Raw genomic sequence first — 22,746 nt, forward strand, 5'->3', positions numbered from 1 at the left:
GGAGACAGGCGCTGTTATTCATTCCCACGAGGCTATGACGCTGAAAGAGGTTAAACGACTTGCCCACGTTCACACACTAGTCTCAGGACCTCCTAATTCCGAGTCTATAAAGATCTGGGGGGGGAGACCCCCACGCTCTCCGAGGCTGTTTCCGAAGCGGGCACACAGGGATGCTGTGACTCACACTCCCTGCCTCCCAGTTTTGCAACGGCGGCACAGAACGAGTCGCACAGGACGGGCAGGCGTGTATGGGAAGAGATCCACATCTTTAGAGGGACCTTCCAAACGGATGAGATCACGGGCCCATTTTTGTGTCTGAGCCCGGTGGGGCTCCGCGAGTGAGGGGGGGACTGCGGGCGCCGGGCAGGGAAATCCCGGCCGCAGGTAGTCCCGGAGGCAGAGGGTGCGCGCGCTGGAAAGAAACTGCAGCTTTTTTATTTGTAACCCGCACTCAGGAGATGCTTGGGGACCGGGGACCACAGAGCAGGGAAGGGCCGGGCAGCAGTCGGGGAGCTGGGGGAGGGGGACCACGTGGAGGGGGCGGAGTGGAGGCGGGCCCCCAGAGCCAATGAAATCCGGGCCGGGCCCCGCCCTCCGGCCCCGCCGAACCGGCCGGCGGCTAGGCGGAACCCTGGGCTTCTGGGAAGGATCTGTCTCCAGCCAGGGGCGCTCAGCGCACTCTGGGGCGCGACCCACCCAATTCACTGCCTGGCGTATTCTCTTACTCAAGCCCGGAGCCTTGCAATTCCAGGGGTGGGAATGCGGGGACAGGGATGGGGGAAGGGGGAGCGGGACTGGAACCCGAACTTGCGGCCCAGAATGGGGAGGGCTCCGAATCACTCTAGCCCACCCCGATGGCCCTACTCTGGTAAACTCTCCCTTCATGGGTCGGGGCTAGCCCCCGGGCTCAGATAGGGGGTCCGAGGCCCATTCTGGGCCAGGGTCTGGGAAGGGTCATAAAGGGCCAAGGCACCGGGGACCCCGAGGGCCGGAGCTCCGAAACTGGAGGGGGCTTCCATTGCGAACGTCCGGGGGCTTCTGGAGGCTGCCGGCTCCTTTCCTGAAAGGACAGAGTGGGGGAGAGAATTGGGGCCTTCTGTAACCACCGAGGACAGGGAACCTGCTCCTCACGGGGAGGGCCCGCTGCCCCCAGATTTAAACACAAAAATGGAAACATTCCTTCTCGCGGTGGGGTGTCCCCACCCCAGTTTGTTTATCCAGTCTCCCCCACCCCTTGTTCTCTAGACCTCCTACGCATCCCCTCCCCTTTCTTTTTTTTCTCAGCCCAGATTCTGCCGCTCCCCGTTTTTGCTAAGTCTTTCAACCCTAATCCCCTCGGGGGTGGGCGTGCATGCGTGTGTGCGTGCGTGTGCGTGTGTGTGTGTGTGTGTGTGTGTGTGTGTGTGTGTGTGTGTGTGTGTGTGTTGGGAGGGGGCAGTTAAGCCCAAGCTCAGACCTTGGCATTCCTGGCCCCACCACCAAAATGCAAGGTCCGCCTTCCCCTCCCTCAATTTCCACCTAGACGTTTCCTCCAGAAGAGTGGGGGTGGGCGCTGATGCGGATAAGCCCAAGGAGTTAGCCCAGCTTCCCAAGCCCAGCCCAAACACTCCGGGACTCCATCTCACTGCGCAATAGCTACCTGACTCCGGGGGATTCATCTCTTTGGATAACAGCTCAGTTTCACTCTTCTCCATATCTTTGGGGAGTTGCTGCATCTGGAAGTGAAAATTCGAGCACAGAGATAGGGGGCGAGGGTGGGTCAGAAAGCATTGAGCCCCTTTGGGAAAACTAGTAGGAAATTGGAGTTGAAAAAGAGGGGGACACAGCGAGTCTATGGGAGGGAGGGGGGTTCAATGTGAATGACCTTGATTTAGGACTTGTGCCCTTGGATGGGCTGACCTGAGGAGGAATGGAAGGGGGCTTCTGCAGGATCCAAAAGAAGGGGAAGTTTGGGGCGAGGAACTACGCTGATTTGGACGCAGGGCAGAGACCTGCCTTTAGCTTTCTCCCAATGACTCCCCGACTCCTTCCCCTTCCCTCCTTACCAGGGACAGCCCCACATCCATATCTAGCAGACTCCACTCGCTCCCTGGGAGGCCTGGGTTGAACACCTAAGGATTACAGAATTTAGAGTTTTAGTAGATTTGTCAAATTAGCTAGACCAACCTCTCAATTTTGCAAGGGAAACTGAGGCCCAGAGAGAAAAAAAGATGCCCCCAAAAGCCAATAGAGCTGGCATTCCTATCTAAGTATTTGATAAAATGCAGAACTCTTCCACCCCCCCATCCCCCCCATGAAGAAAGGGAAGGGAGAACCCAAGAAATCTGTAGCATCCTCTGTGCAGTAGATAGGGGTGGACACTCACCTCCAGCCCGGCTTCGGGCTCTAAGCTGGCAGGCTGGCCCCGAAGCAACAGCTGTAAACTCTCTAGACTCAGGTCTGCAACATCTAGGGGCTCCCCCAATTCTCTGTGAAGACCAAAACCCCTGGTTCAGCATAGAAACCTATCAGCCACATTCCCTGCCTCCCCCTCTCTGCTCTCTGCTCCTTTAGGAAAGTTTTCCATGGGAGAAAGGGAGATCCAGGAATAAATCACATTGTTCCCTTTCCCCACACACCCCATTTTGATCAGGTCAAAATGAACATCCCTGCAGGTAGGAGGGTCCTAGAGATTATTTAGAGCCCCAGAAGGGTCTTGGAAATCTTTCTAGTCCAGTCCCTTCATTGTAGAGAAAAAATTGAAGCCCAAAGAGTAGTGGATTCCCTAAGGTCATACTCAAACAGAGTTTACTTGACTTCCACTCCTGTCTCTTTCCTCCAAGTGCTAGCTGTCAAAAGAACGGCAGCCTGGGGGTGGGTGACCAAGGGGAGAATTTTCTAATCACTGTCCTATTTGCATAGCTGTTTCTTCCTTCTCCCTTCTTTCCCCCTCATCTTCCTCAAGTTTTTTCCTTCAAGAGTTCACTCAGAAACTCTGATGCTACTGCATACAGTAGGTGCTTACTTGAGGTTCACTGAATGAAGGAATGCGTACATGCACAAACTGTATATACTGCATTTCCCCTACTAAATAAACTAAGGAGACCAGAGCTTCTCTGTAAAACTTACAGCAAGAGGTTTTGATTCCACATTCACTGTTACTCCATAAAGAGAAAGCTTAAATGTAAATCCCCCATGAGAGAGGGTTTGCCGATAAATGGATCCATTCTTAGAAAGTGGTATTGAGATCCTCTCCTGGTATTAGTGGAAGCTACAGAGAGTGGGGAGGTTGGGGAGCGGAGCAGAGGTGAAGGGAGCAGAAGTTTCCTCACAAAGTCTAGCATTTTGGAGTCACTTTATAGCCTGAGAGATGGGATAGTCTCTTGCTGTGGACGCCTGGAAGGTTAAAGCTCACCATTTGTTTGTCAGCCACCAGAAGGCTGGGCAGAAGAAGCTAGTACGGTTGTGGACCACTTCATGCTGACCTCACCTGCAAGCCCCCACTCATGGGCACCTAGGTTGCTTGGGCCCAGGGAGTGGGCTTCCTCTCACCTGTCTGGGGGCCCCCTCGGGCCCCTTCTCTCTGGCTGCTGGGCACTCTTGTGCCCCTCGGGGCTGCAGCTCCCCTTGCCTTCCAGGATGGACTGCACCACAGCCACGGGGAGCACGGGTGGGGCTGTCATGTAGAAGTCATAGTCGTTTGGGCCAACGCCTGGACCAGCTGTGCCTTTCCCCCCGGGGCTGGCTGGCTCTTCCTTGAGCAGTACCAGGCCCTTCTCCCTGCACCAGAGAAGAGCTTCCACTGGAGCCCTGTACTTCTCCCAGCCACCGAGGCAATCCCAGAATCCCCTGTTTCTGGCTTCCTCTCGATTCCCCTCTTACCTCCCAGTGCCTGAGGAAGGTGACATGATGCCTTCGGGGGAGGGGGAGGCTTCAGAGATGTCAGAAATGACGGGTCCCTTCAGCCCCCTGGGGCTGTTTTGGCAGGAGGATGGCTCTGTGGAAGGCTGTAAACACAGTACCAGGCCCAGCTCCCCTGAGCCAGGGGAAGACCGGGGAAGGGGACAATTTCTCTTCTCCCAGAATAACCCAGATCTGATGGGGGAAACAACCTTGCTCCTAGAGCTCATGGGCTCTTTTGGGGAGTCTTCAGTTTGATGAGATAGCCCCTGCCCTTCTTTCTTTCCTCTTGTGGAAAAGGGAAGGTTATTCCCTGCATAAAATTATTCTCCAGTGGGTAGGGACTGAACACACACTTACTGACTGGATAAAGTAGGAATCCTGTAAGGGAAGCTTGGGCAAGGGCCTGCTGACTTTGACTCCAGTGTGGGTAGCCATCCCTTCATCCAGCATCAGGGGCCTTAGGGGGAAAGGGGAGGACTCAGGATCACAATTTCTCTCTTCTTCCCACATCCCATCCTCTCTTCCAGCTCTCCTCACAGGGGAAAGGATCAGGAGGTTTGAGTTCAGCCGCACCAGGACACTACTGAATCGAGGAGTCTACAGACAATGCCAGACTTCCATGGTGCTCTGGGAACCCACAGAGTGACTCTGACGCGGCACCCCCTCCCACCCAGTCTAACCACCCCCACCCCTTCCCATTACCCCCTGCCAATAATAGCATTGGTGCTGAATCAGCCCTCTGGTCACCCCGAGCCCTGCTTCTGTCACCATGGCATCCTGATCACATGGGAGGGAGAAGGGAATGAGCCCAGGGGACCATGCGATGGGGAGACCCCAGATGCTCTGCTCTGTGACCTGAACTCCTGGTTCAGTGGGTTTGGGAGGGTTCACTCCAGCTGGGGAAGGGGAAAGGAGCTAGGACTATGGGAATGAATAAGGGAGGCTGGCTGTAGGCAGAGGAATACAGATCTGTCCCAATCTCTCCAACTCCCCACTCACAGTTTTCTTTTGGTGGCCCCACCGCTGGGCCCAGCCTGGAGTGGGCCAAAGAGACATTGGATCAACTGACCAGGATAAAAAGGTTAATGGAGAGAAAGGTTAATGATCAGAGAAGGGAGAATCCAATCTTTTCATGAAGAGCCTGACTCAAGGACAGGACCCCAGATATCCCACTCCTGTCTAGAACAGCAACCACTAAAAACAGTCTGGACAGTTCCTCTTCCTTCTGGGAGCCAAGGATAGCCTCACCCCGAGACCCGAAGCTTTTCCTTTCATCCCTTTCTCCCAGTTTAGGAAGCAGTGAATTTTTGAGATGGACATAACCCAAGATCTGCCCCTGAGCTGAAAACTACTGCATCCCACCCCAACAGTTAACATGCTCCATCTTCCTTTCCTCCCACTCTCTGCAGTCAAGGACTCATCCCTTGGCTTGGTCAGGAGTGAAGGGGGATGAGGGAAGGGAGAGGAGATTTGAGAAGTTGTGATCCCATCCCAGTTGGTCACGATCCCATAATTTATTTCTCAGCAGAGGGAGGCCTAGAAGGGGCTTGGGTGGAATCCCCCACAGCTGAGTTGATGGAAGAAAGGTCTGAGAAGAGAGAGCCTTACCTTGTTGATAACTCTGTGTTGTTGATGGTGCTGCTGCCGGAGGCTCACTACCTCACGCCACAGGACCTCATTCTGCCTGGAGACAGAAATAAAAGAAGGGGGAGAGAAAAAGATGGAACTGACCTCCCCCCCAACATCTACACAAACACATACAATTCACTGCCTAGAGAAGAGTAGGGGGGTTAGGGGGAAAGTCTGTCCGACAGGCCACCTACATGCCCATCCCCTTAGTTCCCAATGGTGGAGAAAGGTGCTTTCAGAAGGAGATGCGAGGTCCCCCTGAAGGGAAGGGGGAGAGCTTTCCTTGGCTTCTGAGGCTGGGGTCTGATGTGCTGCTGGACAGTGCCCTCCACTTAAATAGAGAAAGGGAAAAAACCAACAGTCCAGGACTGGAAGCCAGGGACGGGGGAGGCTCTAGATTCCCAAACAAAACCTGCTGGACGACCAGAGACCCTGGGTTTAGACCTGACTTGGACAAAGGCAAGGGAGCTTTAAAATGCTTCCAAGTCCTTTCTGCTGACCTCCTGCACTTCCCAGGGAAGCTGACTGTAATCAGTTTTCTGTAGCGGGATGGAGGGAGCAATAGAACTCAGAGAAGTGTAGTAAAGTGTAAAGAACATGAGACCAGGAGTCCAGAAATTCGGGTTCTAGTTCTGGATCTCTAAGAGAGTTTCCTGTTCCAACATTCTAGGATCTTGGGGCCCTAGCATCTTTAACATATTACATCCTGGGAACCCTTCCACCTGGAGACTGCATTCTGTTTCAGGATCTTCTCAGCAAGGAGACCAGCAGAGAACACCATTAATTGGGAATATTGGGCAGAGGGAGCTCTTTTGAGGTTTCTGGGGGTGGGAGCAGTGAGAAGTTGTTAGGAAGGTTTGGGGACTCTAGAGGCCCGATGCCCCCTAAGATAGCAAGGAGAAACCTCATCCCGACAGCCAGACCTGTCAGACCCCTGCCTGCTCACTGCCTGAGGTCTTGGAGCTGGCCCTCGGCACTGTCCTGCTGTCCCCGAAGCAGCTGAACCTCGCAGAGCAGCCTGCTCAGGTCCTCCTGGCGCAGCCGGCTCTCCTCACTCCTCAGCACCGATACCTGCAGTGGGGTCCAGAGGAGGGCTGACCCAACTCTGACCCAGCCGAGCCCTCGTCTTTGCTGCCCTGCCTTCCCCTCTTCTGGGGAGGAGGGGGTGTGGTACCCCAGGGACTGGGCTGGGGCTGGGGCTGAGCTGGAGCTGGGCCTGGGGCTGGGGCTGGGGCTGAGCTGGGCCTGGGGCTGAGCTGGGGCTGGGCCTGGGGCTGGGGCTGGGGCTGGGGCTGGGGCTGAGCTGGGCCTGGGGCTGAGCTGGGGCTGGGGCTGGGGTTGGAACTGGGTCAGACTGTACTGAGATGGTTGAGGGGGCTGGCTTGGGAGATAAGACTTGGGCTGGGCTGGGGTGGAATGAGCCCGGAGCTGCCCACCTTCCTCTTAATGTGTTCCAGCAAGTGTTCGTGCCCTCGGAGGAAGCAGAGGTGCTGGAACTCGGTGTCATCCCGGTCAGGCTTCACCAAGCCTCCCTGCTCAATGCTCACCACCTTCCTGAAGCCGTCTGCGAAGCAGCCAGCGAGGAGGCTCACGGGGATGCCCATTGGAGGCCCCCATTCCCTCCGGAACAGTAACTGCCCAGCACACTCCTCACGGCAGCCTCTGAGGCTGGGAGTACCTTCTGGCCCCACCAGCCAAAGGTAGTGCCTGACCTTGAAGGCCCAAGAAACCTGGGTCTGGAATTCTGCCTCTGACCATGAACAAAAACCTCTCTAAATTCATCTGGAAAATGGGGGTGACAGTCACCTCCTGGCCTTCCTCACCAGAACCTTGTGAGAATCAAAACACAGATGATAATGGCCTTTGTAAATAGCCCTCCAAGGGCTAGCTGAAGGTCAGCTACAGATCTCTCCCCCATCCTCATTCCCATTGTCCCCCATTTCACAGTCAGAGGGCCTCTGCCCAGTGTGATAAGAGACCCGGTGGGATCCAAGCCAGGTCTCCTGACCCAGCGTCCAGCAGCGTGGCCCCAGGGCTTCCTTCCCCATATTTAATAAGGCTGTGGCACCTGGGCACCTAGAGCAGGACTCCCGTTGTCCCAGGTAGGAAGAGAATGCTCCTCTTCCCTCTCCCATCAGTCCAGTGTCCTCTCCTCTCCTCCCTTCACCCTCCTCCCTCTTAGGCTATAGTGTGTTGGCAAAAGACACTTACACATGTTAAGCTGCCTCACAAAACTGGCCATGTTGTTGTGTTTAAAGTATTTGGGAAGAACTTCCTTGGCAAAGCGGCCCTGATCGCGGACGTGGAAGCTGGTTCCATTCTGTAAAACACCCCCAAAACAGACAAACATAGAGAGAGACCCCACAAAACCCACAGATACACACAGAGCAACAGATACACAGACACACAAATAGAACAATAATAAGCATTTATTATACACCTATTATGTGCTTATACTAGGTACTGAGAGCATCAAGAGAGAATGAAACAGTGTCTTCATAGTGCCCTATTTTGGGGAAACAGATAAAGAAATTATGTATGTATCTTATACATACATCATATATATATATATATATATGTACACTCATTCTGAATAAGGGGAGAACGATAAAACTGTGGAGTCAGGAAGATTCTTTCAGGGAGTTAAAGATTCCAACAGGCAGAGATGAGGAAGAGGAGCATTCTAAACATGAGGGAATACCCGAGGCAAAGGCTTGGAAGTGGGAGAGAATTATGTTAATGCAGCATTTTAACCCTCGTGAAATGCTTTGGGTGTATTGTCTCATTTGATGCTTAGGACAACCCTACTTTTTATCACCTCGGATTTATGGATAAATACACTGAGGCTGAGTGGGTGTGTGACACAGCTGGTGGGGTTTGAGGTGGGATGCCAAATGAGGTCTTCTAGACTTCACCCAGTCATCCTTTTATTCTATCAGAATGTCTCTGAAATGGCACATTGGGGGAACAGAGATCCACAATATAGCCGACATTCGTAGAGAGAGAGATAGTTATACACATATACCTATGTATACGCAGGTGTATATATATACGTGTATATAATCTCACTGAGTGATCTTCCCACTACTTAGAGCATGGTAAGGTAAGTATTCCTTTACCCTGTTTTCTGATGAGTAACTGGAATTAAAGTAAATCTTTGGTATCTGTGAATTTTGTTATATAAGGGACTGGGTGAGGAGGGGAAAGAGGGATGTAAGGGGATGTTTAGTCTATGTAAAGATGAATGATGTCCTTAAAATTGTATCTCTTCCTCCTCCTCTTTCTCCTCCTTCCTTCTGTCTCTGTTTCTGTCTCTGCCTCTCTCTCTCTCTTGCTATAGAGGAAAACAACCAGGGTTTGGAGTTCAAACTCCTATTTTGCCATTTAGTCCTGAGTCAGGAAACATGTCATTGGGCAACTTATTCTCCATGGTTTTGGGGAGTTCCAACACCCCTCGGTGTCTCTTTCCTTCTCTGTAAAATGAGCAAGTTGAAGGATATCACTTCTTAACCTAGCATCTGTGAATTTGTTCTTTTGAATAGATTTTTTGCTACTGCATTTCATGTAACTAGTTTCTTTTGTAGTCCTCGCTATTTTTTTATGCATTTAAATGCATTCTGAGAAGGGGTCCCTAGGCTGCCACCAAAGGGTCCAGCATGCCAACAAGGTGAAGAATCCCTGGACCAGATGACTTATGAGGTCCCTTCTATCACGAGATTACTTGACTTTCCTAAGTTCAAATTCAATGAAAAGCAGATGCACCATTACCCTCAGAACCAAACTGGGTCTCAGTCCAATTCTTTCCCCATTGCATCACATTGTCTTTCAAGAAGGTAGGAGTTAGCAGATGATCATGAACAGGATTTAATTAAGGTGCTGGGAAATTTGGAGAGGATGGGAATAATTACTTGTTCCTACTATGTCACAGACACTGTGCTAAGTGCATTTTACAAATATTATCTCATTTGACCCTCACAACCATCCTGGGAGGTAAGTGCTATTCTTATCTACAGTTTACATATTAGGAAACTGAGGCAGGCAGAGGATTTATAGTCATGAGATTTGTGTCTCAGGCTAGATTTGAACTCAGCTCTTTCAGAATCCAAGTCCAGTGCTCTATTCTATTCACCATCTAGCAGGCACAGACATAAACTCAAACCTCTATGAATTGAGACACACAAGTATGAACAAGTTACAGTAATAATAACAAAATTTTTTTAAAAATTATAAGTAACATGGATATACCACTTACTATGTGCCAGGCACTGTACTAAGTGCTTTACGATTTTCTCATTTAATTCTCATAACAATCCTGAAGGTAGGTACTATTATTATCCCTATTTTACAGATGAGGAAGCTGAGGCAAGGAGGTGGTGACTTGCACAAGTTCCACAATAAGTACCTGAGGCAGGATTTGAACTCAAGTATTCCCGATTCCGAGCTTCAGGAAAGAGCACTGGATTACGAGTCCCGACAATTGCATCTGGCACTAAGCAGCTAAACTGGGAAGCCATTTTCCTTCTCAGGGCCTCGGGCTAGGACTGGTGATCTCTAAGCACCCCTTCACCTCTGACCTGTGCAGTCACCGACAGAGTATCCTAACACAGCCGTCCCCTAGGCTGCCCTTCCCCTCCCCTCATAGAAGGGGGAGTCCTTTCCTTTTCAGATCTCTCAGAATATCCCTGACCCGAGGACATGCAGACAGAAAACAAAGCTGCGAATCTGAAACCCAGCTGAGGCTTTGTTGTCTCTGTGACCTTGTACAAGTCACTTTCTCAGAGTCCTCGGTTTCCTCATTTGTAAAAGGGTTGGATTAAAGCTCTTTAAAGTCTCTTCCAGTTCTAAATCCCGCTGATCCGATCTTTGAGGATTCTCCCCATTTCTGCTTCTGCTTCTCCCTGCCTCTGCCCTCTCCCCCTAAGCTAGGAAAAAAATGGCCTGAGGACAGCTGGAATCTGACCCAGCCATCCTGGGGCCCCAAGCCCTGTCACAGGGATGTGGAGAGAAGGCTGTCACTGATGGCGGGGGAGGGGTCAGAACTGCGGGGAGAGGCTCGGACGGGGAGATTTTTCCGGGGTTCCCTACGTTTTCCTTCCCTCCTGTAACATGTAGAGTTCGTACTGGGTATCTAGCGCAGGGTCTCGTCCGGCACTAAAACTGGCCAAATCCTTTGACAGGAGGATGCTCTCACTTGTGGGGCGCCCGGGAGGGTCACTACGGAGATCCCGGTGAGTCAGTTCGGGAGCTCTCGGTCGGGTTGGATTGCTAGGGGGTGGGGGGAGCCCGAGGTCACAGTGACAGCGGCAAGGCGAGAGGGTGCTACACACCCTGGGACCCAGTCCCGGAGGGGCGGGGTGTCACTCACGGGGCTCCAGCAGATGAGATGGTTCGTCTCGGGGTCCCCCACCAGCGTCCAGAGTTTGGTGAGGAAGGCGGGCACAGGGCTGGGGTAGCCGTCCATGGCCACGGCGGGGCCCCCGGCGGCCTCCTCCACGCTTTGGGGGACAGCCCTCTGCATCAGCACCCAGCGCTCTTCCCAGCTCAGCACTTCGGGGCGGCGTGGCTCGGGCCGGCCCCGCCCCGGGGACAATGGCCCGGGGACAGCGAAGTGCTGCGCACCGCGAGCGGCCTCCCAGAGCCCCCGCCCCCGCCCCTGCCCCGAGACCGGATCAGGCGGGGGGCCACGTGCTCCCTGCCCCGGCCCGGACCGCCCGGCGGGTGGCGGGGCGCGCTCAGGGCCCGGCGCGGCCTGAGGACGGACAGACGTGCAGGACACGGGGTCAGAGGCTCGGGCTGGAGGGTGGGCAGAGAGAAGGGGTGGGGGAAGGCGAGCCCAGGGAGCGCGCCAGCGCGAGTGAGTGTGCAAGGAAGGGAAAGGACCAGAGCCAAAAGTATGGGCAGCGGAACGGGGAGCAAAGGGCCCGAGATTCCAGTTGGAGCTCTGCCACTGACTGGTCACATGACCTCGGGCTAGTCCCATGAGTTCTCCTTGCCTCAGTTTCCTTTTCAGTAAAACGGAGATAATTCGTGTCCTTTACCCCTTTGACAATCAGAATCAAGTTTTTAAAGAAATAAAATTAAATGCATAGAATTGTAAAGGAAATCAAGGTTTTAAAATAAAATTAAATACACAGAATTGTAAAGGAAATCAATTTTCCCGAAATAGCTAGTATTTTTTTAATAACCAAAGTTGGGAACTCTTGGTCTAGTCCAAGTCTTTTATTTTACTAAGCTGGTGAAATGACTTGTCCAAAGGCATGTAGCTAGAAAACACAGAGCCCCAAAGTCTCTTGCTCTTCTGACACCAGCTGTATGGTAGCAATTCTGTTTTGTTTTTGGCAAATTGGGGTTGTGAGTAGCCCAGGGTCACCCAGCTAGAAAATGTTAAGTATCAGAGGCTGAATTTGAACTCAGGTTCTCCTGATTCCAGGGCTGATTCCCTGTGATTGCAGTTCTAAAGGATAGGAGATGGGCTTGAAAACAGTAGGAATTTTAGACATCCTCAGGTCTGAGCCCCTCATTTTTACCAATTGAGAACCTGTTGGTAACGACAGCAGCAAGGATGAAGCATATGTAGGACTCACAACTCTGGGACCCTGGAGAAAAGAGGTGTAATGCTGCAAGTATTGAACCCTTCCTTTCAAAATGGGGAAAATGGGGGGCGGGGAGGGGGGAGTAGTACTTCATTATCCAGCTTTTCAGGATATGGGCCCAGACTGCTGTTAACAGAAGGCATCCCCCTCCCTTACCCCATACAATTCAGGGGCTATTGGGATGACTGATCCATAGCAGCTGGAGTTCCCTGAAGGTCTGTACCCTACTATTTTCAAAGGCAACAGTTGTTTTCTACCGGAGGATACTAATCCCCAGCTTTCCTTCCATACATTCTAGGTGGGGTAGATGAACAGAGAAAAAAGGAAGGGAGAAAAGCAGGAACCCGTACATCTGATGGAAGGAGTCATTGAATAGTAAGGGCTCTACTTTGACTTCTCCCATAGAAGAATGGCAATGAAAGGAAACTAGGCATGTGTTGTGTTGTGTGTGTGTGTGTGTGTGTGTGTGTGTGTGTGTGTGTGTGTGTGAGAGAGAGAGAGAGAGAGAGAGAGAGAGAGAGAGAGAGAGAGAGAGAGAGAGAGAGAGAGACAAAGAAATAGAGACATGAGAGAAACAGAAAAAAAGACAAGGAGACAGAGACAGAAAGAGAAAGAGACAGGGAGAGAGAAAGATAGAGATAGGCAGATAGAGGGGGATGGGGAAGAAAACTGCTGTCTCTCTCCCTGGGGAAAGTGTCAATAAAGCAGGTTCTTCTTGGGGGAATCTCATCCTCTCTCTTACCCCTTTCCCACAAGAGATTTTATCCAAAGGCCTGTCCATCTTTCCCTCTCTTGAACACCAAGTAAGATCCTTTGCCCATTCAGGTTTGGGACAGATGTTTACTTATATCCTTTCCTCATCTGTGCTTTTGGTCCACTTTTTAAATAAAGCACTTTTCCCTCCCTCTCCCCCCCTCCCCCAAGCCATCCAACAAATCACAAGTTTTCCCTAAAGTTCACTTTCCTATAATAATTTATGAATTACAATGCATTATCTTCAAAACAATCTTGTGAGATGGGTAGTGCAAGTATTTTACTGAACAGGGCAAAGTGAATCTTAAAAGAGATGCAGGGACTTACCCAAGTTTACTTAGCTAACTAGTGACAGGGCTGGACCAAGAATTCTCAGGCTTCAAGTCCAGGGCTTTGGCTACTACTCTGTGCTGCTTCATGCACGCCAGCCTGCAGCAGCTGGGATGTCCTTCCTTTAACCATATTAACACAGAGTTCCCCCCCGCCCAAGGTTTCCCAAGCCCTCTGATCTGGATCACTCTCAATCAGACTACTCAATTCAAGACTATAGAGAAGGCTTGGATATTCCTGCATGTGTGTGTGAGTGAGTGTGTGTGTGTGTGTGAGTGTGTGAGATTGTCCATCAGGGTTATAGTCTTTCATATGTGATCTCATCAAAATATCTATGGACCATGGAAAGGAGAATTTTCTGATCTGGAAAATATGGACATGTATGAAATATTTTTTAAAGGCACAGGCACCTCCCCATTCACTGCACCCTGGGATCTTCCTATATTTCCTCTGGTCCCAGTTTTGTTCTCTCACTCCTCTGAATATTGAACTCTTAAGGGGCCCAGATACAGAGACATTGATTAATGTAACAGCGGAAAACATCCTTCTAGATCAACATTCTTATTTTATAAGAGGCCTGGGAGGAAGGTGACTTGGTCAAGATGGTTTGTGAAGAACAGAACTAGTCGTCCGGATTCCTAAGCTAGTGCTTTTCCTCTGAGCATGCTTGTGCCTTGCCTTGTGTCTGCATGTGTGTGGGCGTGAGCTTGTGCACTTGCACGTCCACCACATCTGGGTCACAGAAGAAAGGCGCATGGATTTGAAGGGAGGGATTGTGTTGCTATAATTCTTTCCAGTGCTCTTAACCCTCCACCTCCTTGCCTCTTGGGACCCAGTAGAAAGGGAGGCCTCCTGAACTGTTTGTCCTGAGAGGCCCATGACATCAGGGAGATGATGAGATGACATGCAAGTGAATTGGATTTAAATGGGGGGGGGGGTCACCTGCCTCACTTTTTCCTTCAGAGCCATCTGGGTCTGGTGGCCCAGTGATCCAGAGATCAGAGTGACTGAAGATGGCCCTGGATGGAATGGGATACAAGATTTTTTTTAACAGATCTGTTTGGCTAAAGTGGCACCCATTCATTTCTGTTGAGAAACATAAAGAGACTCAGAGATTCCAGGGCTTGGGTCATAGAAAATCATATTGCCCAGGGAGGATGGTGTCCACCTCAGTGGCTACGATTCTCTGGCATCAATTGGGGTGGCCACGGGCGACCTGCATCTTCCTCCTGAACCTCATCCATAAAATGAGGGAGCCGGACTTAAGTGGTTTCTGGATCTCCTTCCTCCTCTCCCCCATGTGCTTTTCTAGGGTTCTAACCCCGTATGTAAGCACTCAGGAACAGACATTCTCTCGTTCTCACAGCTAAGTCCCTAAAATCCTGGAAATGGGTACTAACCGGTCTGTGAGAATCTTGGAGTCTGGAACTGGAGGGGACTTGGGGGATTAATTAAATCAAACTCCTTTTCAGAGAAGGGAAAGAGGCCTGAGCTAAGGAGGAGACTTGCCTTGGGCTACACAGCAAAGAAGAGGCGAAGTTGGGTTTGAACTTGATCTCCTCCACCACAACTGTCTAGATTTGTCCTTTGTTGTGGACGAAGCTCGCGGCCTTAGGGAGGCGATGCTGTCACACGCGCGGGAGCCTCACTTTCCCCTCCGGGGCACTGGGGGCAGGGGCCAGATCTATAGATCAGGGCGGCTGGAGATGGTGGGAGGCCCGGAGGGCGGGGAGCGGGCGGTGCAGACCCGCTGCTCTCGGCCGGCCGCGGGAAAGCCGGTCACCTGACGACCTTGGGCCGCCAGGGATGCGGCTCCAGGGAGACCTTGAGCGTGTAGCTGCGGAGGGCGGGGCAGTGGCTGAGGAAGGCGCTCTCCACGGCGGGCGCCACCACGCAGTAGCAGTGCACCTCGCGCAGGAGGCCGCAGCCCCGGGCCAGCTCCTCCAGCGCCGAGTTCAGGGCGGCCGAGGCCGTGGCGCGCACGACCAGCGCGGTCAGCGTGGCGGCGTAGTGGTGGCCGGCCAGGCGCACTGCCTCGGCCACGTCGCCGAACGTGTTGAGCCTCAGCGTGGTCACGGGGATGGCGGGCTGCAGGAGGAGCGTGACCCGCTCGTCGGGCACCGTGTGGTCCAGCTCCAGGTCCACCGCGAGCCCCGGGTGCCGCCTGCGGGTGGCAGCCCACGCGTCGTCGGGTATGCCCTCGGCGTAGTTGTCGGGCCGCGCGCAGAAGACCGCCAGGTGCTGGAAGGGCGGGCGGCCCGGCTCGCAGAGGGCGGCCAGCACCTGGGCTGACAGGCTGGCGTAGTAGAGACCGAGCGCGCACAGGTGAGGGCAGGCAGCCAGGACGATGCGCACCGTCTCGGGCCGCACGTTGCACACCAGCGTCCGGTTGTTGAGGAAAAGGCCTCGGAGCTCCGGGCAGGCCCGCGCCACCTGCAGCACCAGCCCGTCGTCCAGAGTGAACGGCATGCTCCGGAGATCCAGCTGTCTGAGCGCGCACAGGCCCGGCCCCGCCACGCACACTTGGAGCAGTCCGCTCAGGATGTCCTGTCCGGAATAGAAGAGCGGGTTCTCGCCTCTGCAAGCGATGCGCAGCCCCTGCAGGCCGGGGCCCTGCCGGGCCAACGCGGCTAGCAGCTCCGTGGCCGCCCGACGGCTCCCCTTCTTGGATGGGTCAAACTCCAGCCCCAGGTGGCGGATCTGACCCAGGCAGGGAGCCAGACGATTCAAGGCCGCCTCATCTATCTCCAGTTCGCAGCTTTCAGGACAAAACAGAGGGAAACATTATCAATAGGGCTGCCCGAGGCCAAGGAAGAATTCAGAGTTGGCCCCCAACGCTCCCAGCTCTAGATTTCCATCCTGCCCATCTCAGCTGTTTCAGGGTCTCGGCAAGGGGCTTGCCCAAGGCTGAGGTGTCAAGGAAACCAACTCATCACACTGGGATATCCCATCTCTAAAATGCAGTGAGAAAACCCAGGCTTCCTTCCCTGAACCAACTCGATGGCCTGGCCTTCTCTGGACTAACCCTTCCAAGTCTGACATTCCATGTCCTAACTCTTACATGACATGACAAACTAGGAGGGATTTGCTCCTGGGACATAGTTCTGGGTTAAATAAATTATGAAAAGATAAAACATCTCTTTTGTTGTAAAAAGAAATGGTTATTACTCCAAAAATGCCTTGCATCATTACTGTGGGTACTCCTTAGTATCCTTATGCAGAGAGCCACTGTAATACAGACTTTCAAGAGTAAATACTGGCAAAAGCAAAGAAACAAATGAATGAATGAATAAAGATTTTAAATAAATAAAGTCATCACTCAAGGGTCAACTCTCCCCAGAATTCCCCAATTCACCTCATATATCTGATTTGTTGCCAAGTCTTGTCCTTTCTAACTTTACAAACTCTCAAATATATCTAGCTGTCCCCTTCTGTCACTCACTGTTTCTGCCCATTGTCACCTCTTACCTGAACTATGACACTAACTTTCAAATTGGTTTCCTCACCCCAAATATCTCCCTACTCCAATCCATCCTCTATGAATCTACCAAGGGGATTCCCTAAAATGTAGGTCTGATTATGACAACCTCCTTAACTCCCATTAGTTTCAGTGGTTTCCTCAGGATCAAATATAAACTTCTCTATTTGACATTTAAAGCTGTTCATAAGTTGGTGCCTCCCTATCTTTGCAGCCTTTTCACACATTGTTCTTTACCCCCACCCCCATCTCCATCCTTCCCATTCTTTATGATGAAGCCATACTGGTGTGTTTCCAGTCCCTCACACAGAACACTCTTATCTTCCTTTTCCTTGGATTGCCTTCGCATTGGTTAAGTACTCTGCCTCCTTGCCTCTGAGGTTCCCTGGCTTTCTTCTCCACTCAGCTCAAAACCTACTTTTCTTGGTCCTCCAGACTTTTCCCTCTCAGAATGTTTGCCATTTACTCTATAGTTATTTACATATTGCCTCTGCCTTTAAATAAGAATTCTGTGAAGGCAGAGACTATTTTTGTCTTTTTTTTTTTTTTTTTGGTATTCCTATTTAATTATAGGAAAAAATTACAGGAAAAAATAATTAAAAGTCTTGAGAACTTTAATCAATTCAAAAACCAATCCTAACTCCAGAGGACTGATTAGGAAGCATGCTATTCATCTCTTGGCAGAAAGGTGATTGACTCAGGGTGCAAAATAAGGCATACATTTCCCCACATGACCAACGAGGGAATGTGTTTTGCTTGAGTACAAGTATCAGTTACCAGGGCTTCACTTTGTTTTGTTCTGGTTTTTTTGGTTGTTGTTGTTGGGAATGGGGTAGGAAGTTAAGGGTGAGATAGAAGGAAGAAAGAGAAAGGAAGGAAGGAAGGAAGGAAAGAAGAAAGAAAGGAAAGAGTCTTGAGGCAGTTTTTTTTTTTTTTAAATGGAGAGAAGAAAACAGAAGGAAGAACAGAAAGAAGGCCAAAGAAGCAGGATGGATTCAAAAGCTACAGTTTGATCTTATTATATACTTTAAAGAAAATCAAGCTATACATATAAAGATCTGCACTATATCCTTTTCCTGGTTTATTATGTATACAAAAATGCCCACTCAATTAGGCATTTATTAAGTTCAGAATAAATTTTTAAAATCTATTAAATACAATTAACTTCTTATCCAATTGGCTCTAAGCCCTTTCATATTCAGCTCTATTTCAACAGAATATTCAAACAAGATAAAGGGTAGAAACTTTTTTCTTCCTCTTTTCTTTCCTTTCTTCCATCCTTTCCTTCCTTCCTTCTTCCCTTCCTCCCTTTCCTATTTTCTTTCTTTCTTCTTTCCTCCTTTCCTTCCTTCCTCTTTCCCTTTCTTATTTTTCCTTCTTCACTTCCTTCATTCCTCCCTTTCTCTCTTCTTCCTTTTCTTGCCTTTTCCTTTCTCTCTTTCTTCCTTTCTTTTCTTTCCAAGACCTGACACATCATAAGCATTTAATAACTGCCCACTGAATTGAAGTCAAATGAATTAGCTGGGTTAGGTCTTGGACAACCAAAACCACTATAGAAGCCCTTGTTGGACCTGCTACAGCATACTCCTTATGTGCTGGCATAGCCTTCAAGAATGTGAGGTTTGAGGCCCAGTGCTTTCCTTCCTCCATGTAACTGAATCAGTATATCTCCCTGCAGGCACTCTCCTTCCTATCTGGAGATTGAACATGAGATGAGGGGGGTAGAGGTGTCTGAGCATGCAGGAAGCCGGGCTTCAGGGGAATCTCTGGCTCACTACAATTAGCTGAATGTTTGCAATACTGCAAAACTTTTCAGTGGACCTTAGGGAAGGGACCTACTTCCTCAAAGGTAAGGGTGGAAGCTGGCAGCCACCTAAGCATGAGTCATTAACCAAGAACACTGGAAATGGTTGGAACTGATAAGCTTGGGTCGGCCACTTTCTCCCAACATGTAATCATTAATGGAACTCAGTCACTCATTTGCAGTCAGTTATTCTAATTCTGTTAATACTGAAAACTTTGCTAACAGTTTGAAACTTGCCCCATGGTAAGTTGCCCTGGCACTTCATTTAAGTTTAATAATAATAATAATAAATTATAACAATAGCATCTCTATAACTCTTTAGGGTTTGCAAAGTATTTTACAAATATCTCATTTAATTCTTACATCAGTCCTATAAGGTATTAATATAATACCCTTTTAGAGATGAGGAAAATGAAGCTAAAATAAGGTTACATGACTTACCCAGAGCCACACAGTAAGGATCCAAAGTTAGAATTGCACTTAATTCTTCCTGATCTCAGATTTAGTACTCTTTATATTGTGTCTGTCACCCAGGTGACAGAACTCTTGAAAGGAAGTGATTCCTACTGTGGGGTAGGCAGGAATGGGTCCCTAAGGCTTCCTCACCTGATATCTGTGATGTACCACACAGAGCTTGAGTTGACAGCAGTGGCCCAAGCCTGGCAGACTTGAGAAACTGCATATCGGTCACGAAGGGACAAGTACCGGAAGATCAAAGACAATAATTCTTCAGGGAGGTATTTCCATAGTTCAGCCATTGGGAAGGTGGTTGAGTTTCAAAGGTCCTTATCCTTCAATCCTTCTGCAGTGGGACTGGAGCTGGTCTGAGAACAGAGACCGGGAATAATTTAAAGGGAAAGATCCACCCCCTCAATGAATTCTTCCCCCTGCTCCTACTCAGTGCCTTTTGTGGCTGGGGAAACTGTTCCAGGATGGGAGTTCCTATGAGAACATCAATTTGGATGCCTAAGGGCAGATCTAAGTTCAGGTTAGTATTCTTAGGGAGCTGTGTATATCCCCACTGCTAACTTTCCTTAAAACCTCATTGTGGATTTCTCTAATTTTCAGCATCTGCCTTCTCACAGGGCAATGTATTTCATATGCTTACCCCTCTTGGTGTTAATATGGTCAACTACTCATTTGTTTTAAGATTATATTCATCCAGTAAACATGTTAAAAAAAAATAAGGGAGTTGGAAGGGAAACCAGGAGTTCTTAGCCAAAGGAACATTAATTTGATTTAAAATTTTTTACAAACATATTTCAATATGATTGGTTTTCTTTATAACTCTAGGTATTTTATTTTATGCATTTTAAAACATTTTAAAGAATCCATAGGTTTCCCCAGACTGTTAAAGGATTGGGTCCTCAGCAACCCTCATCAGCTTTCTCACATCCCTCCTCTTCTACTTCCACATAATTTGTGACACTGGTTTCCTAGCTATTCCTTGAACCAGAAACCAGTGTCACTTGCAGTCTCCCATATCTGGAATGCTCTGCCTCCTGCTTTCCTTTAAGTCTCTAAAAATCCACCATCTACAGGAAGCCTTTTTCAGTTCCTCTTAATTCTAGTGATTCCTCCCACAACCTATTCTTTGACTAGGCATTAGGTTGTAAACTTCCTTTTATCCCCAGTGTTTAGCACAGTGCCTCACACATAGTAGGTGTTTAATACATGTTTATTGATGGTTCGCACATTCTTTTAGAAGCTGTTTTAGAGGTTTGCCATCCATACTTTGACAAATTGTGTTCAATGACTTTATTTCGTGTGCCTCTGTGTGTGTGTGTGTGCGCGCGGGTGCATTTAGAATAAACTCTAATCCCTCTCTTCTCATTTTCCATTTCCATCCATACTGCCTGTCATTAGGGCAGTGCTCAGCCAGTCCAACCCATAGCTCAGGGAGAAGACCTGTCACCTTCTTTCAAGGTCCTGCAAGAAGCCTTTCTCCACCCCTCCCACCCCACCCTAATGCTGGTGCTTTCCCACTGAAAAGACCTCCCACTCACCCTGCACATAGCTGGTATGTACACAGTTGTTGTATGGAGTCTGTCAGGGTGTGCGCTCTTTGACGGCAGGGACGTCGTCCCCTCCCCCCCCCCGCCCCCCTCGCTTTCTTCATATCCCCAGAATTTAGCCCAGCGCCTCACACACACAGGATGCTAAATAAAGGCTGGTGGATTTGACTTAATTCTTCCCTCCCGCCCTCCCCGTCTCCTTCCCATATACGCGATGATTATAAAGGTCCCAATCAACTTTCTCACTTCTGGTCCGGAATAAATTGTGTCTCGACCTCGGAATCCAGGGCTCAGCCACAACCGGGCCTGAGAGTCGCCGCCCTTTGGGCGGGTCCGTCACTTACTAACCGGACCCGGAGCCCGGACCGAACCCGAGGCCGTGACCTTCCGCCTTTTCCTTCAGCTCCGTGGGCTTTCTCTCGATTCCGTTTTGCCCGGAACTTGGAGGGGGGCGGCCCCCGTGGCCCCCGCTAGAGCGCAGATCATTTCGAGGCGCGGGGCTCCCTGTTGGGCTCGGCGGGGTTCAGGAGCCTAGGGCCCTAATTCGGGGTGGGGCTTCGGGGACCTTTTCTCCGCCTCCATCGTCGCCCCAACGCCGACTCGGTAGCTCCCGGAGCCCCCGTAGAATCCAAGGAATCAGGGGCTCACTCTTGGGGCTACACCCGGACTTTGACACGGCCTGCCAACAACTTAAGTCTGGCTGCCCTTTGGGAACCTAGCGCTTCTTTTCCACTTATACCAACCGCCTCGCGGCAGTGAAGGAGTTAAATGGGTAGGGTTCTAGAGCCCCTAGTGGAGATCTGAATGGTTCATTCAAATCAGCAGGGGGACAGTAGCCAATCACCAGACTGGGCGGGGCCGAGGCCCGAGGAAGCTGCGGGGTGGAGGCCGGTCAGTCCACTGTGGGTGCGGGTGTCATTAGTCAGGGGTCTGTAGCCCTCTCTGGGCTTCGCAAGTGTTGCCCTCTGACCCTGAGGTCATCAACCCTGGAGATCCCCTCTTTTGGGAGAGCAGGATGGTCTATCAATTGTTTCGGTTTTTGGGGAGAGCCAGGTCCTCCTTCGCCCTTAGAGCTCCCAATATGACAGCTCTGGAGGTAGAGGAGGCTAAAAAGTTTCCCGGGACAGACCGTCAAACTGGGCGCGGCTGAGTTCGGGGGCGGAGGTGGCAGCTGGACCTGCGAAATCCCCCTCCTCCTTCCACTCCCAGGCACTGGAAGTTTGCGGTAGCGGAAACCTTGGATTCAGTGCCAGAGGACCCGGTTCAAAATCGTGGCTCTGACACTAATTGGGTGTCAGTGGGCTGGTCCCATCGCCATGAGATACATTTGTCAATCGCTCTGTCAGATTTAAAGCGCTAGGGAAATGGAGACTGCTCCGGCTGGTACCGAGTCTCTCGCTTTCTCTATCCGGCCCTACCCTTACCATCCCTACAGTTTTTCCAAGTCCCAAGTGTGAGGCTTGGGGGCGTTGGAGGGAGGATTCCTCCTGAGCCATCAGCAGCAGCCCACATAACCCAGGGACACCAGTCTCCAAAGGCAAATCGAACATAAATCCCCATCCTGTGGATCCCCTTCTACTTCCTCCACCCTTGCAAGCAGGGATCGAGAAGACTGACCATAAGCCGCAATTACTCAGTTTTCCTCACAACGACCCCATTAACTAGTCAGAGCCAGGTGATCGTGGATAACAGTTGAGTGAAAAATCTGAGTTCAAATCCTGCCTCCAATACGTAAGTGCAGTGTGATTTTGAGCAAGTCACTTAATCCCTCTCAGCCTTAGTTTCCTCATCCGTAAAATGGGAATAATAGTAGCGCCTATTTCACAAAGCTGTTGTGATCAAATGAGATAGTGCATAAAGTCCATTGTTAAACCTTAAAGCGTAATCTACGTGCCAGCTATTATTACCCTTCGTTTGCAGAAGAAGAAAAAGACTGAGAGGGAAAGTGATTACCCCCATGGCACATGTCGAGACAAACCGATACCTTTAGATTCCAAGCCCCGGGCTCTTTTCAGTTTTGCACGTGCCCCGCCCTTCCTCAGACCCCCGTGAGTGTCCCTCAGCCCTCCCTGTTGAGTTTTCCTCGGCAGCTAACCCCGATCTGGATGTTTCTTACCTGCCCCGGAGTGCGGACCTCGGACCTCGAACTGAAAGGGTTACAGAGCTCTTTGAATTTCCAGACTGACTCAGGGATGGCTGACTCACTGGAGCCTAGGCTGGTCCGTTCTTGGATCGGGCTGGGCCGGAGGGAGGACCCAGGCC

General features: G+C 50.6%; 2 protein-coding genes across 6 annotated transcripts; both read right to left on the minus strand.

The window, feature by feature from the left end:
• Positions 1–413: 413 nt before the first annotated feature.
• Positions 414–11,545, minus strand: HSF4 (heat shock transcription factor 4). Of its 2 annotated transcripts, none has more exons than XM_051975041.1 (13): positions 10,877–11,531; positions 7,723–7,831; positions 6,948–7,075; positions 6,458–6,582; positions 5,491–5,566; positions 4,882–4,946; positions 4,240–4,339; positions 3,862–3,986; positions 3,532–3,759; positions 2,366–2,468; positions 2,046–2,111; positions 1,640–1,715; positions 414–1,060 (listed from the first exon to the last, which is right to left on the minus strand). In XM_051975041.1, the coding sequence occupies exons 1-13, from the start codon at positions 11,489–11,491 to the stop codon at positions 882–884; spliced, it is 1,995 nt and encodes a 664-aa protein (XP_051831001.1). In that variant the 5' UTR covers positions 11,492–11,531; the 3' UTR covers positions 414–881. The 2 variants fall into 2 exon arrangements, with proteins under 2 accessions (XP_051831001.1, XP_051831002.1); XM_051975042.1 differs by having other exon boundaries at positions 962–1,060; positions 3,532–3,655; positions 10,877–11,545.
• A 2,187-nt stretch (positions 11,546–13,732) lies between these two features.
• Positions 13,733–22,699, minus strand: FBXL8 (F-box and leucine rich repeat protein 8). 4 transcript variants are annotated; one of them, XM_051975047.1, is made up of 3 exons: positions 22,601–22,699; positions 19,076–19,293; positions 13,733–15,945 (listed from the first exon to the last, which is right to left on the minus strand). In XM_051975047.1, the coding sequence occupies exons 2-3, from the start codon at positions 19,225–19,227 to the stop codon at positions 14,967–14,969; spliced, it is 1,131 nt and encodes a 376-aa protein (XP_051831007.1). In that variant the 5' UTR covers positions 19,228–19,293; positions 22,601–22,699; the 3' UTR covers positions 13,733–14,966. The 4 variants fall into 4 exon arrangements, with proteins under 4 accessions (XP_051831007.1, XP_051831009.1, XP_051831006.1 ...); XM_051975049.1 differs by lacking the exon at positions 22,601–22,699 and adding an exon at positions 20,833–22,594; XM_051975046.1 differs by lacking the exon at positions 22,601–22,699 and adding an exon at positions 20,731–22,594.
• Positions 22,700–22,746: the final 47 nt, after the last annotated feature.

This window comes from Antechinus flavipes, chromosome 2 (assembly GCF_016432865.1).
Source record: "Antechinus flavipes isolate AdamAnt ecotype Samford, QLD, Australia chromosome 2, AdamAnt_v2, whole genome shotgun sequence".
Lineage (NCBI taxonomy): Eukaryota > Metazoa > Chordata > Mammalia > Dasyuromorphia > Dasyuridae > Antechinus > Antechinus flavipes.

What these genes read in the sequence shown, in the direction of transcription:
- HSF4 (XM_051975041.1), bottom strand. Translation starts at nt 11,491, where the DNA reads ATGGGACTAGCCCGAGGTCATGTGACCAGTCAGTGGCAGAGCTCCAAC. An exon ending in GGGGCCACCAAAAGAAAACT is followed by an intron (nt 4,340 to 4,881) that starts GTGAGTGGGGAG and finishes TTTCCCCCTAAG; the next exon opens with GCCCCTGATGCTGGATGAAG. An exon ending in CCTTCCTCAGGCACTGGGAG is followed by an intron (nt 3,760 to 3,861) that starts GTAAGAGGGGAA and finishes TCTCTGGTGCAG; the next exon opens with GGAGAAGGGCCTGGTACTGC.
- FBXL8 (XM_051975047.1), bottom strand. Translation starts at nt 19,227, where the DNA reads ATGGCTGAACTATGGAAATACCTCCCTGAAGAATTATTGTCTTTGATC. An exon ending in TGGTACATCACAGATATCAG is followed by an intron (nt 15,946 to 19,075) that starts GTGAGGAAGCCT and finishes TTGTCCTGAAAG; the next exon opens with CTGCGAACTGGAGATAGATG.